We start from the raw sequence: 15500 nt of genomic DNA, 5'->3' as shown, positions 1-15500 counted from the left end.
GGTTGTCTCATTTAAAGAACACTATGTATATTGAAAGCAGAAAGTTTACTGGATTTTCACCTGAATGAATGGGTTGTGTTATGAGGGTAGGTTTGACAGGCAGTGCTTGTTTCCACTAGGGTTTTGAAGAGTGAGAGATACTTGATTAAGTGTATAAGAATGGTCTTGACAAAGTGACTTTGAATGGAGGTTTCTCTTTGGTCAGCCCAGAACTAGGTGGCACTTTTAGGGATTGTCTTTTCAGGGCAGAAATGAGTTCTAAAGACAGGACTGGATAGGTTCATGTTAGATGGGAGAACTGAGAGTAATCGTAGGTAGGTGGGAATGTGGATTTGAAACAACTGTCAACCATGATCATCTTAAATGGCAGAACAGACGAAAGGAACTCAGTGGTTAGCTTTTGCTCACATTTTGTATGTAGCTTATAGGAGTGTGGGGGTACAGTGGTGGGGGAATAACATTGATTGGATTTGCATGTAGAGATCTGGCATGGACTGGATAAGCCAAATGGTGTCCTGTGATGGTGACTGACTCCGGTTCAGTGAGAGTGGGTTTCTTTTTTTCCCTTTAGTTTGGCTTCTGGAATTGTTAATCTCTGCACTGTCAACTGTATAATTTTCAATTGTTTTGAAGCTCTTAACTTCATTGTGCCTTGGGAATTCCTGTGGCTGTTATGGGGATATTAGGGGTCCTTTTGCAAGTATGTGATTTTGCATAGAGTATAACTTTCCTTCAGGTGCTTGCAATTCGTTCAATAGAAGAGGAATCATTCTTATGGGGTGACATTTTCTCACATCCTAGTGCAATTGAAGTGTTAATCCATATCTATAAAGAGCAATAAAACATCATGGCTGTGAAAAATTGTCATCTTGTTCCTCCATATATTGATACAATCAGATGAATAATTTGCTGAAAGTAGAGTAGGTCTGTGAAATGAGATATTTAATCCTAGGTCAGATGACACCATATGAAAAGACTTGAATCAGTGCCCTATCTGGACTGATGACTGGAGGACTTTCTGAATGATGTGGGATTTGTGGGGTTGGGGAAGAAGTAAGAAGTGGACTTGGTAATGTTTTTTCCTCCCAAATGGGGAAAAAGGACACTAGCAGGGTCAATTATCTTTACATTTGCAGTGGGTTGTTCATTCGTACCTGGAGCACCATATGCATGGAGTTCCTCTTTTTGTTGGTTTATATTTTGGGAATTGAGAGACTATTTTCCCACCTCTGGAACACTTGAATTCATTGCTTGAATTTTTTACATAGAGTTTCGTCCTGGTGAGCCTTGGAAAGGTTATCAAAACATTGACCCTGAAACTGACCCTTACGTCACTCCTGGCAGTGTGATGACAAGTCTATCGATCTCTACTGCCCGGGATCTTGACCTCCTCAGGGACAGGAATAATGGTAAGTGTCAGCATCATGTTCTTTTAGCAACAAATTATATTTATAGAACAATTTACAGTGAACTGTCTCAAGATACTTCACATACAAACTATGACATCAAGCCACTTAAAAAAGTGATCATGATCTTGGCCAAAGAGTTAGGTTTGTAAGTGTTTCTTAAAGCCAGAAAGTGAGGTTCAGAGATAACGAGAGAATTCCAGCACTAGGAACCTTGGCTGGAATTAAAGGAGCACAAATAGCTGAGTGTTGTGAGCTAAAGGAGATTACAGATAGGGTGGGATAAGGTCATGCAGAGATTTGAAAGCGAGGTAAACATTTTGAAATAAACATGCTGCTTCACTGGGAGCCAATATAAGTTAGCAAGCACAGATAGAAGGGCCAAAGAACTTGGCACATGTTAAAGCACAGACAACAGAGTTTTAGATGACCTCCAGTTTATGGAGGTTAACATGAGGGTGAGCAACCAAGAGTATGTTAGAATAGTCAAGTCTAGAGTTGACAGAAAGACATGACAAAGTTTCAGCCCAAGTGGCATCTAGCAAGGCCAAACTGAGTGAGTAATCTTATGCTGATTGTGATCAGAAGTTCACCTCTGAGTCAAATATGACGCCAAGGTTGTCAATATAGTTTTGGCAGTTGCCAGAGAGGGAAAGAGTTGGTAACCAGGAAGTAGTGTTTAGAGCAAAGATTGTAAACAATGGTTTTAGTTTTCCTCATGCCTAGCTGGGAGAATATTTTACACAAGTGGTGGGTGCCAGATAAGCAGAATGATAATTTAACAATGGAGAAATAGAAAGTGATTGTGATGTGATAGAGCTGGGTGTCATCAGAGTGCATTGGCAAACTAACAGTCTGCTTTCAGATGGTGTCACCAAGACGTCAGAAATGGGAATGGACCAAGGAATAGATGCTTTTGGAATATCAGGGGGAATAGTGTGTGACTGGAAAGAGAAGCCATTGTAAATGATATTGCCTATGATAGATAAATTAGATGGGAAACAGGCAAAAGCCAACCTGCCTCCGAGGTGACTGTGGGAGTAGGGGTGTGTTAGAGGAAGATGGTTTGGTCAGCCATAGGTGGGAAAGACATGGAGGAATCATGTATAGTCATATGGGTCTAGAACATAAAGACTAGAGAGTAGCTAATGTGGTGCCATTATTTCAGAAAAGTGGTAAGGAAAAGCCAAAGGACTCTAGCCTGGTGAGCCTGACATCAGTGGTAGTTAAGTTGTTTGAGGAGATTCTGTAGGACAGGATTTAGATGCATTTGGAAAGGCAGGGACTGATTTTAGAGATGGTCACCATAGCTTTGTTCATGGGAAGTTGTACTGACTAGATTGAATTTTTTTGAAGAAGTGACATTGAAGATTGGTGAAGGCAGACAGTGAACTTCAACAAGGTTCTGCCTAGACTAGTTAGCAAGGTTAGATCACATGGACTCCAGAGAGAGCTAGGTATTTGGTTACAAATTTGGCTTGACAGTAGGAGACGGTGGTTTTTCCGACTGGAGGCCCACGACCGAAGGTGTGGATCCACTACTATTTGTCATTTAAATGATTTGAATGTGAATACAGGAGAAATAGTTAGTAAGCTTGCAGATGACACCAAAATTGATGATGTAGTGGACAGTGGAGAAGGTCATCTCAGACTACAATAGGACCTTGATCAGATGGGCTGATGAGTGGCAGATGGAGTTTAATTTGGATATATGTGAGGTGTCGTATTTTGATGAAGCAAATCAAGGCAGGACTGGACAATTAATTACAGGATTCTAGGAAATGTTGCCAAACAAAGACACCTTGGAATGCATTCATAGTTCCTTGAAGGTACAGTCACAGGTAGACAGGGTATGCTTGCTTTTACTGGTCAATACATTTGAGTATAGGATTTGGAATGTCATGTTACAGATATACAGGGCATTTGGTTAGGCCACTTTTACAGTACAGCATTCAGTTCTGGTCTCCCTGCTTTTGGAAAGATTTTACGAAACTTGAAAGAGTGCAGAAAAGATGTTGCTGGGTTTGGAGGGTTGAGCTATAGGGAGAGGCTGAATAGGCTAGGGCTTTTTTCCTGGAGCGTCAGAGATTGAGGGTTTATAAAATCATGAGGGGCCAGGGTAGGGGAGTGCAAAGCTGGAGAGCATAGGTTTAAGGTATGAGGGGAAAGATTTAAAAGGGCCTAAGGGGCAACCTTTTGATGCAGAGGGTGGTGCGTGTATGGAATGAGCTGACAGAGGATGTGGTGGAGGCTAGTGCAATTCCAACATTTAAAAGATATCTGGATAAGGAAGGGTTTAGAGGGATATGGGCCAAATACCTGCAAATGGGACTGGATTAGGAAATCTGGTCGGCATGGACGAGTTGGATTGAAGGGTCTGTTTTCGTGTTGTACAATTCTGACTCTAAAAAGGCTCCTTGGCCCATCGAGTCCGCTCCAGTCAACATAACCATTATTGGGATCCCACTTTCCAGCACTTCGCCCATGGCCTTACATACGTTGGAGTCACACACCTAATAACTTCTTAAATGTTGAGGGTTTCTGCCTGTACAACCTTTATAGGCAGTAAGCTTCAGCTCAGTTGGCTGGACAGTTTATAAACCCTCAATCTCTGACGCTCCAGGAAAAAAAGCCCTAGCCTATTCAGCCTCTCCCCATAGCTCAACCCTCCAAACCCAGCAACATCTTTTCTGCACTCTTTCAAGTTTCGTAAAATCTTTCCAAAAGCAGGGAGACCAGAACTGAATGCTGTACTGTAAAAGTGGCCTAACCAAATGCCCTAAGCTTCAGCTCAGTTGGCTGGACAGTTTGATTTGCAATGCAGACTGATGCCTGGCTTTAATTTCTGCACTGGCTGAGGTTCCCATGAAGGACTCTCCTTCTCAAGCTCTCTCTCCCCCTGAGATGTAGTGACCCTAAGTTAAGCTCTAAGAATTCAGCCCTGTGGTCTCTGGGACAGTAATGACTTGACCTTTTACTTTTTAAAGGCAAGTATCCCATGTGTTACCTACCTGTCCTGCTACCTTAAGAGGCCAGTGAACATACTAAGGTCCCTCTGACTCTTGCTGCTTTCCAGAATTCTACCATTCACCATGCATCCCTTGCCTTGCTTATCCTGCCCGTCTGCATCACCACATACTAACCTGAATTGAATTCCTTTTTCCACTGATCAGCCCATCTATAATCTTTTATAATCTAACGCTACCCTCCGCACTTTACTATTTTACAATTTTTGTATCATCCACAATCTTGCTGATCAACCCTCCTACATTTGACTCTGAATTGTTTATGTTTGCCACAAACAGCAAGAGCCCCTTTGTTTCTTGTTATTCAACCAATTCTGTATCCAATTAGCCAGTTTCCTTGGATCCCATGGGCACTTGCCTTCACTATCAGTCTCCCAGGCTGTCATATACACACCCAGTCACTCCTTTGAAAAATTCAAATTGCCCAAACATGACTTCTCCTGAACAAAGGCTTGCTGACTGTTCTTAATTAATCCCTGACTCTCCAAATGCAAATCAGTTCTACCCTTCAGAATTGCTTCCATTGGTTCCCACCACTTAGGTTAGACTGACTAGTCAGTGGCTTCCAGGTTTATCCATGTTCCCTTCTTGAATAATGGTACCATATTGGTTGTCCTCTAGTCCTCTGGCACCTTTCCTGCAGCCAGCAAGGAATTGAAAATTATTGCAGCACTCCAGCTATTTCCTCCCTTGCCTCACTGAACAGCTTGAGAAGCATTTCATCCAGTCTTATAGATATGTCTACTATTAAGCTTGCTAGACCATCAGAATCTCATCTATATTAATTTATTTAACATAATCCAATATCCAATAAATATATTTATTTAACATAATCCAATATTTAACAAACTCTTAGAAGGAAGATTTTGATGCCACATCATCCCTCTCACTATTGAACATTGATGTAAAGTATTCACTTAAAATCATGCAAGCATCCAGTGGTTCCATGCACAAATTACTACTGTGGTGCTTTGTGTACTATGTTTTACCTACTTATCCTTAACATACTTGTAACATAACTTAGGATTTTCCTTTATTTTATCAGTCATTATTCTTTCATACCTCTTTTACGCAATCTCCTTTTAATTATTCTCCTTTGACATTCTGTGCTCCTGTCAGGCTTCTGTTTTGAACCCCTTTGGTACTTGCCATAAGCCCCTCTTTTTCTCTTTATCCCATCTTGATATCCAGACTGCATCGGATTTGTTGGTCCCACCCTTTGTCTTTATTGAAACATGTTGGACCACAACCCACCCTGTTTCTTCCTCCAAATGTGTTGCACTGCTTTTACACAGATTTATTTAAAAGTATCTGCTCCAAGTTCACTATGGTCAAATCATACCTGATCTTCTTTCATGTTCAACCTTGTCCTTTTCTGTTATAGTCTTGAATCTAATGATGGTTTTCACTGTCTGCAAATTTCCCTGCAATTACTGCTTCAACCATTTGCCCAGCTTCATTATCTAAAAGTTAAGTCCAGAGCTGCCCTTTGTATTCTAGAGCCTTTACATGCTGGCTTAACAAACTCTCCTGGATGTAAACAGTTGACAGTGTGACTTCCCTGTTTAACATTGAGGTAGTTTGTCATTTATAATAACTATTTGGATGAGAATATAGGAGGCAAGGTAAGTAAGTTTGCAGGTAACACCAAAATTGCTGTTATAATGGACAGTAAAGAAGGTTACCTCAAATTACAAAGGAATCTTTATCAATTAGGTCAGTGGGCTGAGGAGTGGTAGATGGAGTTGAATTTGGATAGTTGAGATATTGCATTTTGGTAAAGCAAACAAGGGCAGAACTTGTACAGTTAATAGTAAGACCCTGGGTAGTGTTGTAGAACAGAGAGATCTAGGGGATTCAGGTACATAATTGTTTGAAATTTGCGTCACTGGTCGACAAGGTGGTGAAGAAAGCAATCAGCATGCCTGTCGCCTTTGCTCAGACCTTTGAGTATAGGAGTTGGGATGTTATGTTGAGGTTTACAGGACTTTGGTCAATCGTCTTCTGGAGTACTGTGTGCAGTTCTGGTTGCCTTGCTGAAGGAAGTATGTTTTTAAATTGGAGAGGATTTAGAAAAGATTTACCAGAATGTTACCAGGAATGGAGGGTTTCAGTTCTAAAAATAGCATGGGACTTTTTTCACAGGAGATTGAGGAGTGAGCTTTATGGAGGTTTCTAAAATCATGAGGGCCACAGATAAGGTGAATAGCAAAGTTATTTTATCCCTTTTGGGGGAGTTCAAATGTAGGGGGCATATTTTAAGCTAACAGGAGAAAGATTTAAAAGGGACTTGAGGGGCAACTTTTTCATATCCAGGGTGGTTTGTGTGTGCAGTGAACTGCCAGATGAAGTGGTAGATGCAGGTACGGCTACAGCTTTTAAAAGACAATTGCGTACGTATATGAATAGGAAAGATTTGGCCAAACACAGGCATGTGGGTTTGGTTTAGTTTGGGAAAATGGTTGACAAGGACTGAAGTGTCTGGTTTCCATGCTGCATGACTCTGACTCCAAGTTAAAATCCTGTGATATTATTTTCCTATTTTACACTGAAGTTTGCTTGCATATTTGCTCTTCTATTTCTCTTGGATAAGAAAGCACTGCTGACAATATGGTTTGCCCTGCTTAGATTTTAAGTTATACCTATATGAATTCATTTGAGGACCCTTCTAAAATGGAGACAGTGGGATTAGAATAGTTTGATGCATGTTTTGACCATTTGATGGGCCAAAGAACATTTTCTATGCTGCACACTTCTGACTGCCTGTCATTTCTACATGCTCTACCCACCCATTGCTGTAATTGATTCTCTGATCAATATTGTGACATCTCCTTCTGTTTTATCTCCTTCCCTGTCTCACCCAAAGATCTTGTATCTTGGAATATTGAGCTGTCAATTCTGCCCCTCTCTCAACCATGTCTAAGTGAAAGCAATTATGTCATACCTCATGTTTCAATTTGTGCCCTCAGGTCATGTGCCATGTTTGTCAGACTCTTTACATTTAAGTAAATACTATCCAAACTACCTTGTGCTTGAGGGTTCAGCAAGAGGAAATGAACAGCCAAAATTAGAAAAGGAGTGAAGAAAGCATCAAAATTATGGGCCAGTTAAGGCACAGGTAGTTTGGATAGTATTTATTGGATCCCAACCTCCTCCCAAGTTAGTTCGGGTAGATAGATGAAGTCAAGGATTCATTCGTGAGAAGGGGTTGATAATTTAAAGGGAGAATGCATGAAGTTGAACTCGAGATGAATTGTAAACTTTATTCAATTTGAATTGAAGGAATTTATGTTCTGGAATCTGTAGAATCACGATGTTTACAGTGCAAAAATAAATGATTTGGCTTGCCATGACTGGCTATCTATAAGAACAACGCATCTTGTTCCACTTTTCTGCCTTTTCCCTGTCAGTCTCAATGTTTTCTTTCTTAAGATAGATGTCTAGTTCTATTTTGAAAGCCGTGATTGAATCTATTTCCACCTGAAATTCTTGGTGCTTTCCATATGCTAATCACTCACTGTATTACAATTATGTATATTTTTAGAAGTTGTAAGTTAATTATTCTTTGTCTGGATTGATTTTTGTCCTTTTCCACAACCAGCTTAAACCTTAATATACTATGATCACTGTCACCCAAATGTTACTCTCTCTTTTGCACTTGATTCACATCATTTCCATCATCTTATCCAGCAAATGCTTCCTCTTCTGTTAGATTGAAAACCTGCTTGCATAGAAAATTGTCCTGAATACACCCTAAAATCTCTTGCACCCCCTGCCATTTATATAGTTACCATTCCAATCTCTGTTATCATAATTGAGCAATTATTGCCTTGGCGTTTACAATCCCACTTGGGGTCCCAACTCTCACTTTGGAAAGTTCTGTCTTGAGCCTTTCAGCATTAGTGTAGACAGTCTTTCCAAATTCTTAGTGCAGTCTACTGTGATCCAAACCAAACCAAGTTAGTTAAAATCCTTCCCAATATTACCAACAAATTGCTGCACAAGGATGTTGGTCCCAGCTCCATTAAGGTGCAACTCATCTGAACTGTACAGATTCCCCCTTCCCAAAACTGTCCCAGGAATTTAAAGCCATCTGTCAAGTCACAAATTTGCTGCTGTATCATAATAGTTCCAAACACACACAAGCATGTAATCCAAAGATTATGATCTTTTGAGCTACTGCCTGCTAGCTAGTTTCCTGCCTAGTTCCCCTAAATTCTGCAGGACCTTATTCTTCTTTCTCCTCATTGTTACAGATGTGGACCACAACAATGGCTATATACAGATGCGCGTGCAGATAGACACACCCATACATGCAGCACCCCACCCCCCCACCCAATTTGCTGCATCCCATGTTACCCTAGTGGCTTGTGTAAGGCAAGGAGGGAATTGAGAGATGTCATAGCAACTAGGAACTCCGAAAATATTCCTGATATGAGGAAAGTAAGGGGTAGTTCCTGAATAAGAGCATTTGTACTTTTGGTGGAGTGGGTGGGAGTTGTTTGCTGTTTTGAAAATCTTCAATGTTTTTATTTTACGGAATCAACCCGTTTCATTTAACATCAAGAAATTATAGTTTAGCATTTTTAAAAGAAGTTTGCTACTTGGTTTAAATAATTTCTGTCATACAGCTCCTAATAAGCCATTGATGCATCACCTTGTTTATATTCAATAGGGTCGTCCTCATCTATGAACACCACGCTGCCTTCAACTAGTGCCTGGTCCCTTGTTGGTGCCTCCAGCTACAATAGTTCCCTCAGCAGTACAGCACAAAGCACTCCAGGTAGGAATCTTTATACAAAGCCTGCTACTAAACATTAAAGAAATCCCTCTCTGACCAAGTCATTATGCATGGGTTGCAACTAGGATATAGATATTGCTGTAACTGAGACATTCCATTAAACATTTTTAATGGCTAGATTTCAATAAATCAACCGCCCCATCTCTTGTTTTCTTCCTTATCGTGGCCTTCAGTTTGAGAGTGGCTCCACACATTATCACTAAGTCAGTTATCCTGCCTAGGAACCACCAAGAGGTGGCAAGGATCTGTCCAGGCATGATGCTTTCTTCATCAATGCTGGGAGAATCACCAGTCTTGTCCCTTATTGCTCAGTGAATTTGAGGGACTGTTCACAGTTGACTGCAACCGGCATCCCTTCCTCACTATGCAAATTATTTGGGGAATGCATCTGGAAGTTGGTATTAAATTCCAAATTTTAAAAGCTCAGGAATTGTAACTTAGTAATGTTCCACATGGCAGTAACAGGTATATGTTGCAAGTATTTTATAATTGATTGCTGACCTTATTTATGTTTTCAATTTGCAGCCAGAATCGGTGACCCCAAATCCACTTGGTCTCCTGGTCCAGTTACCAATGCTTCCCTTGCTCATGAGCTGTGGAAAGTCCCCCTGCCCCCCAAAAACACTACTGCTCCATCCCGTCCACCACCAGGGTTGACTAATCAGAAGCCTTCGTCCTCGTGGGGAAATAGCTCGCTGCGTGTGGGCGGAGGATGGGGGACTTCAGAGTCCAGATACAATCCTGGTAAGAGGGTATGGGATGAAACGTTTCTCTTCCAATGCAGTAAATGATGTCAAGAATTGGCAGCAATTCAAACTACGCCATTTTGCAAAAAAGCTTTATTGTTGTGTAGATATTAAAGTACTGGCAAAGTAGGTTTCTGGAAATGTTTGTTTTAGAAACAATTATGCATTGATTTCTTTAGTCTCCTTTCTCTCTGTGCACACCCTCTACCAAATTCGAAACACCCGCTCTCTAAATAAGCAAAGATTCCTCTTACTTCTCTATTAACCTTCTGCCAAATCCTGTTAATCTAGGCTCCCTGAATTTGAGCTCTTTGTTCAGGTAAACAGGTCCTTTCTTATCTACTCAGCCCAAGTTCCTCCTAATTTTATACATCCCAATTAAATCTCACCCCTGTCCCAGCAAAATCAAGTCCAATGTTTCTAGTCTTTCCTAATGGGTACAATCTCCATTCCTAACAATATGTGCTAGCATGGGTAGAGGATTGGCTGACTGGCATAAGACAGAGTGTAGGATAAAGAGATCTTTTCAGGATGGTAGCCAGTGACTAGTGGATTTCTGCAGGGGTCAGTATTGGGATTACAACTTTTCATATTACACATTAGCAGTCTAGACAAAGGAACTGAGGCATTGTTACTAAGTTTTCAGGTGACAAAGGTAGGTGGAGGGACAGGTACTGTTGAGGTGGGAGATGCAGCAGGACTTGGACAGGCTAGGAGAGCAGGCACTGAAGTGGCAGATGGAATACAGTGTGGGAAGGTATAAGGTTATGAATTTTGATAAGAAAGTGAGGTCTGCAGATGCTGGAGATCAGAGATGGAAATGTGTTGCTGGAAAAGCGCAGCAGGTCAGGCAGCATCTAGGGAACAGGAGAATCGACGTTTCGGGCATTAGCCCTTCTTCAGGAATTTTGATAGCAAGAATAGAGGAATACATTATTTTCTAAACTAGGAATGGCCTCAGAAATCTGAAGTTACAGTTAACATGCAGGTTAAGTTGGCAGTAAGGAAGGCGAATGCAGCCTTAGCATTCATTTTGAGAGGGCTAGAATGCAAGAGCAGGGATGCGCTGCTGAGGCTGTATAAGGTTATGGTTAGACCACATTTTGAAAATTGTGAACAGTTTTAGGCCCTATAATCTAAGGAAACGGGCTAGTCTTGAAGGGGGTCCAGAGGAGATTTACAAGTATGATCCTGGGGATGAACAGTTTGTCATGTGAGGGCCAGTTGAGGACTTTGGGTCTGTACTTGGTAAAGTTTAGAAGGATGAGGGGAAATCTCATTGAAACTTACAGGGTACTAAGAGGTCTGGCTAGTGTGGTTGTGGAGAGGATGTTTCCACTCGCCTCAGTGAAGGAATGATCCTTCAAAACTAAACCAGCATGTGATGAATCCATGGAACTCATTACTACAGAACGCTATGGAGGCCAAGTCACTGAGTATATGTAAGCTCCATTGTGGTAGCAATTTTGAAAGCTGCCTTGAAATTCAGTTCTCTCTTTGTTGGTTGCTTTTGTTTTATGTCCACAAACCAATTGGTCCCACAAGACATCTCGGAAGAACCCTCCGAATTCCCAATGTCCTGCTAATCACTTTAAAGCAACCATAAACGGACTGTCCTTCGTGTTGTATCCATCTGTAAAAACTGAAACCTTTTTGATCACCAGCAGCTTCAGTGCAAAATAATTTCCTAGCTTTTGGAATGTCTTCTCCGTGAGTTCCTCTTGTTGTACCAGACTCCTGGAATTGTGAACGCCTTTTTACTGATAATACTTCAAACAAAAAAAATCCATTATGTCCTCAGTTGCAATGTTTGTCTTTAATAAAAAACTAACCTGTTCTGTATATAAAAGTCCAATTTTCTGACTTTCCATCAAACCTTTATCCAAATTGGCCTACCATTTTGTCTTCCCACCAGTGGGGAATTTTTCCTGCCACTCAAGTCTAGTAGCCATTTGTAGCTTGAGTCCCCTCGTTCAGCACTTCTGTATCTGCTGTTCCTACACTGGCTATGCTAGTGTACTGTTCCTCCTTGGCATCACCCTCAGCCTGAGTTCTCTTGTGACTGCCCTCCATGACAATTTCGGTAGCTCTGCGTGTATCTGCTCCTGACACAAAAAAAGCCAAGTTTCCATCCGATTCGTGGGCTGGAACCTACTGTCCTTGCCAGTTATTAAGTTAGTGCTTCCTTTGGAACCAGGAATTATATAGGTGCAAGTGAGGACTGCAGGAGAGACCAGGAATGATATACTGGCTAGACAAATGGTAAATCTGAACAGGAAAACTTTATTGACAATATTCACACCTCCACAGCCAGTTCTAGACTGGACCCAAGCTCTGCTCCTCCAGGTCACACAATCAGCTCTCTTTAAAAGGCAGCACCTCTAACTACATAACACTTCTGTCCAGTTCAAAGGAGCCTTAATTGAAATCAGATTCAAATGCAATCTCCTCGAAATGGAGATTGTTCAGAACAATTGAGATAAGAAATTATGTCAGATTGAGACTTCCAGCCCAGGTGTTTTGCTTAGCACTTCGCAGATTATTAAAAGACTGCGGGAGTCTAAGCATTAAGTTTTGAATGGTCAAGAGCAAAGGTTGCACAGTTCACAGAACAGAAACTGAGACCAAGCAATCAAACCTATGGATTTGTTTGAGAAATAAACTTTCAGTGTTAGTTGAGTGACTTTAAAGTGATGGTATTGGGGACTATATGGGATTTTGTTTTGCTGTGTTTTTTTAATTCTTTCACATTTCTGTATCCAGATAGATTTGTCTGTTTTATTTCTTCCTCTTATTTGTTTTATGTAAAACTTATGTTCTTTTGTTAAAACCAAATCTGCCTTTTGCGCTTCATTTAGCAAAGGACTGCATCTTTAAAAAGAAACATGATGTTTCAGGCCAAATTTCATTCTGGAATCTGATTTGTCCAGTAGGAACATCAGCTGGGCTGGTAAAAATACATGCAAAGAATAATAGTCAATTGAAACTTGGTGTTGATACTTTTAAATGTGTGGTTACTTGGAGGATATAAGGGAATTTTCTGTTCTCCATGCTTTAAAAAGAAGCATGTTTTATACTCAAAGCAAATTTTTTTTTCTCTCAGTTATGGTTTTAACTGGTTGTTGCATTGTATTGAGGTGAAGATTACAGGTTACTTAGTTGGTTTTGGGAACTCATTCCCGTGTACTGCATAGGGTCAGGACTACCGAGACTGCTTGACCTTGATATCAACCATTGTTGATATCAAATAGAATGGAGTTGGAACTTTCCAAATGAGAGATTCGTTTGAGTGGCAAGGCGGATGATTTCCATTTAATAGTTCCATTTTTGTTTACTTAATGCAGGTCCAAGCTGGGGTGACATCAGCTCAGGGAGAATAACCAATTGGCTTGTTCTCAAGAACCTCACGCCTCAGGTAAACAAATTTATCTTATTCAGGCTCTGATTCAGTAATTCAGATGCATTGCAGCTCACCCTGCTGTGTACCTTCCACTATACTTAGTTGAATTTTGACTAAGAAACTCTGGTAGTCTACCCTGATCCCTGACTCTCACTATCGTAAGAAATAGTAACCTGACTCACGGTCACTGGAAAGGACCAAGGTTGTTTACATATTGTACTCAGCAATTTTGGGCAAATTAATCTGTCCAACCTTAATTCACATTTCTCCATCCCCAAAGACATTGAGTTATGCTGAGGAGCAATGGGAATCCTCTGCATTCATCATATGTGATTGTGGACAGAATCAGTTTTATTGTCTTACTGGGATATTTTCCAGGTGATTGGATTGCTGGAGCCCTGGCTGGTTAGATTGTTTCATCTCTTCCAGCTCTAGCTGCCACAGCTAGCAATAGAGATTGAACAGAAGCTCTGGTTCAGGAGTGTAACTCACTCAGTTTTCTGAGCTGTATCAGGATATTCAGCACGTGTTAAAGATATAGCGCAATTTTAAATTTCTCTCCTGTTGATAATTGAGGTTCATTGTTTAATTGCCTATCAGTAAGAACTGGTGTTTTAAACATTGGGAACTTCTCTTCAGTACTTCTCATTTTTCTGTCCATTATTGTGCAACCCAGATATGAGATCTCTTACTCCAGACTTCACATTTCCAATTCCTTCACCACCTCATTGGTGATCTTACCTTCACCGTCCTAGACTCTAAACATTGATTTCCCTTCTTATATTCCTACCTCAAGTGAGATTCTCCTTAAAACATGTCCCATTGATCATTAGGACAGGTCACCTGTCCTAATTTTGTCTTTTGTTGTTGATGCCAATTTTTTTTTTTACCATTCCCATGAAGCACCTTAGGATGTTTTATTGTATTAAACATGCTAAATAAATGCTACAGGCATGAATTACTCTGGCTGACAGGGCGCTTGCTATGTCTTTAACCTTCAGATTGACGGCTCTACTTTGCGTACACTGTGCATGCAGCACGGCCCACTAATAACATTCCACCTTAACCTGCCCCATGGAAACGCTTTGGTCTGTTACAGTTCGAAGGAAGAGGCAGCCAAGGCACAGAAATCTCTACACATGTAAGTTGCATCTGTCCTTTATTAATAATCTGGATTAAAATCTTGCTTATTCTAGAGGGGGTTATTGTAGAATTAGTACAGGAACCTTGATTATCCCAATATCGGATTATTCGAAGGAGATCTTGAGGTCCTGAGAAACATTACACCAAAGATATGTTTACAGCAGTGATCGTGTCTTTTGTTTACAGTGATTAAAAGTGAACTCTGCTTCCTGAAATGCTGCTGAGAACAGTCCTGGGCTGCACGGAGCCCAGGCACCGTCTCCAAATGACTGATGACCTGTCCTCCCTCTCTCTCCACACATTTCCTGGAGTTTTACACAGGGGTGTACCCTAAACCCCTCCTTCCCCAGATAACCTCTCCAACATGATCCAATACATGGCAACAGTGGAACCTGTCAAACAGTTGTATGTGTGGCTGCATGCATGCGCTATGTGGAGAACCCCCCCCCCCCCCCGCGCACGCACACACACACAGCAGCAACAGTCGTCTTGTTGGTGTCCATTCTGCCTGCTGTGGAGAGGGGACAGGGTTAGGTGGCAGGGTAACAAATGGTGTTGGGTATGGGCGCGGTCTCGCGCGCACTGTGTGCTGCTGTCTCGTCTTCTGAACGAGGAGCAGACTTAACAGAAAACTCCAAGCCCCAGAGGAAAGGCATTTAATCAATTAACTGAATAATCAATTATCCAAACGAAATAGTGCCTGCCCATCTCATAGTCATAGAGATGTACAGCATGGAAACAGACCCTTCGGTCCAACCCGTCCATGCCAACCAGAATATCCTATATCCTAATCCAATCTAGTCCCACCTGCCAGCACCCGGCCCATATCCCTCCAAACCCTTCCTATTCATATACCTATCCAAATGCCTCTTAAATGTTGCAATTGTACCAGCCTCCACCACTTCCTCTGGCAGCTCATTCCATACACATACCACCCTCTGCATGAAAAAGTTGCCCCTTAGGTTTCTTTTATATCTT

At 41.2% G+C, this 15500-nt stretch overlaps 1 protein-coding gene across 11 annotated transcripts in view; it reads left to right on the top strand.

Annotated features, from left to right (window-relative positions):
* LOC122560728 (trinucleotide repeat-containing gene 6A protein-like) overlaps window positions 1–15500 on the top strand; it is a 171121-nt gene that overhangs the window by 151197 nt on the left and 4424 nt on the right. For all 11 annotated transcript variants that reach the window (XM_043711720.1, XM_043711719.1, XM_043711710.1 and 8 more), the window contains 5 exons: window positions 1269–1409; window positions 9108–9215; window positions 9759–9977; window positions 13324–13394; window positions 14381–14520. In XM_043711720.1, the coding sequence (XP_043567655.1) occupies window positions 1269–1409; window positions 9108–9215; window positions 9759–9977; window positions 13324–13394; window positions 14381–14520 (679 nt within the window). The remainder of the gene's footprint in view (window positions 1–1268; window positions 1410–9107; window positions 9216–9758; window positions 9978–13323; window positions 13395–14380; window positions 14521–15500) is intronic.

This window comes from Chiloscyllium plagiosum, chromosome 21, assembly GCF_004010195.1.
Source record: "Chiloscyllium plagiosum isolate BGI_BamShark_2017 chromosome 21, ASM401019v2, whole genome shotgun sequence".
NCBI classification, from domain to species: Eukaryota; Metazoa; Chordata; class Chondrichthyes; order Orectolobiformes; family Hemiscylliidae; genus Chiloscyllium; species Chiloscyllium plagiosum.
This window is presented reverse-complemented; position numbering and strand designations above follow the sequence as displayed.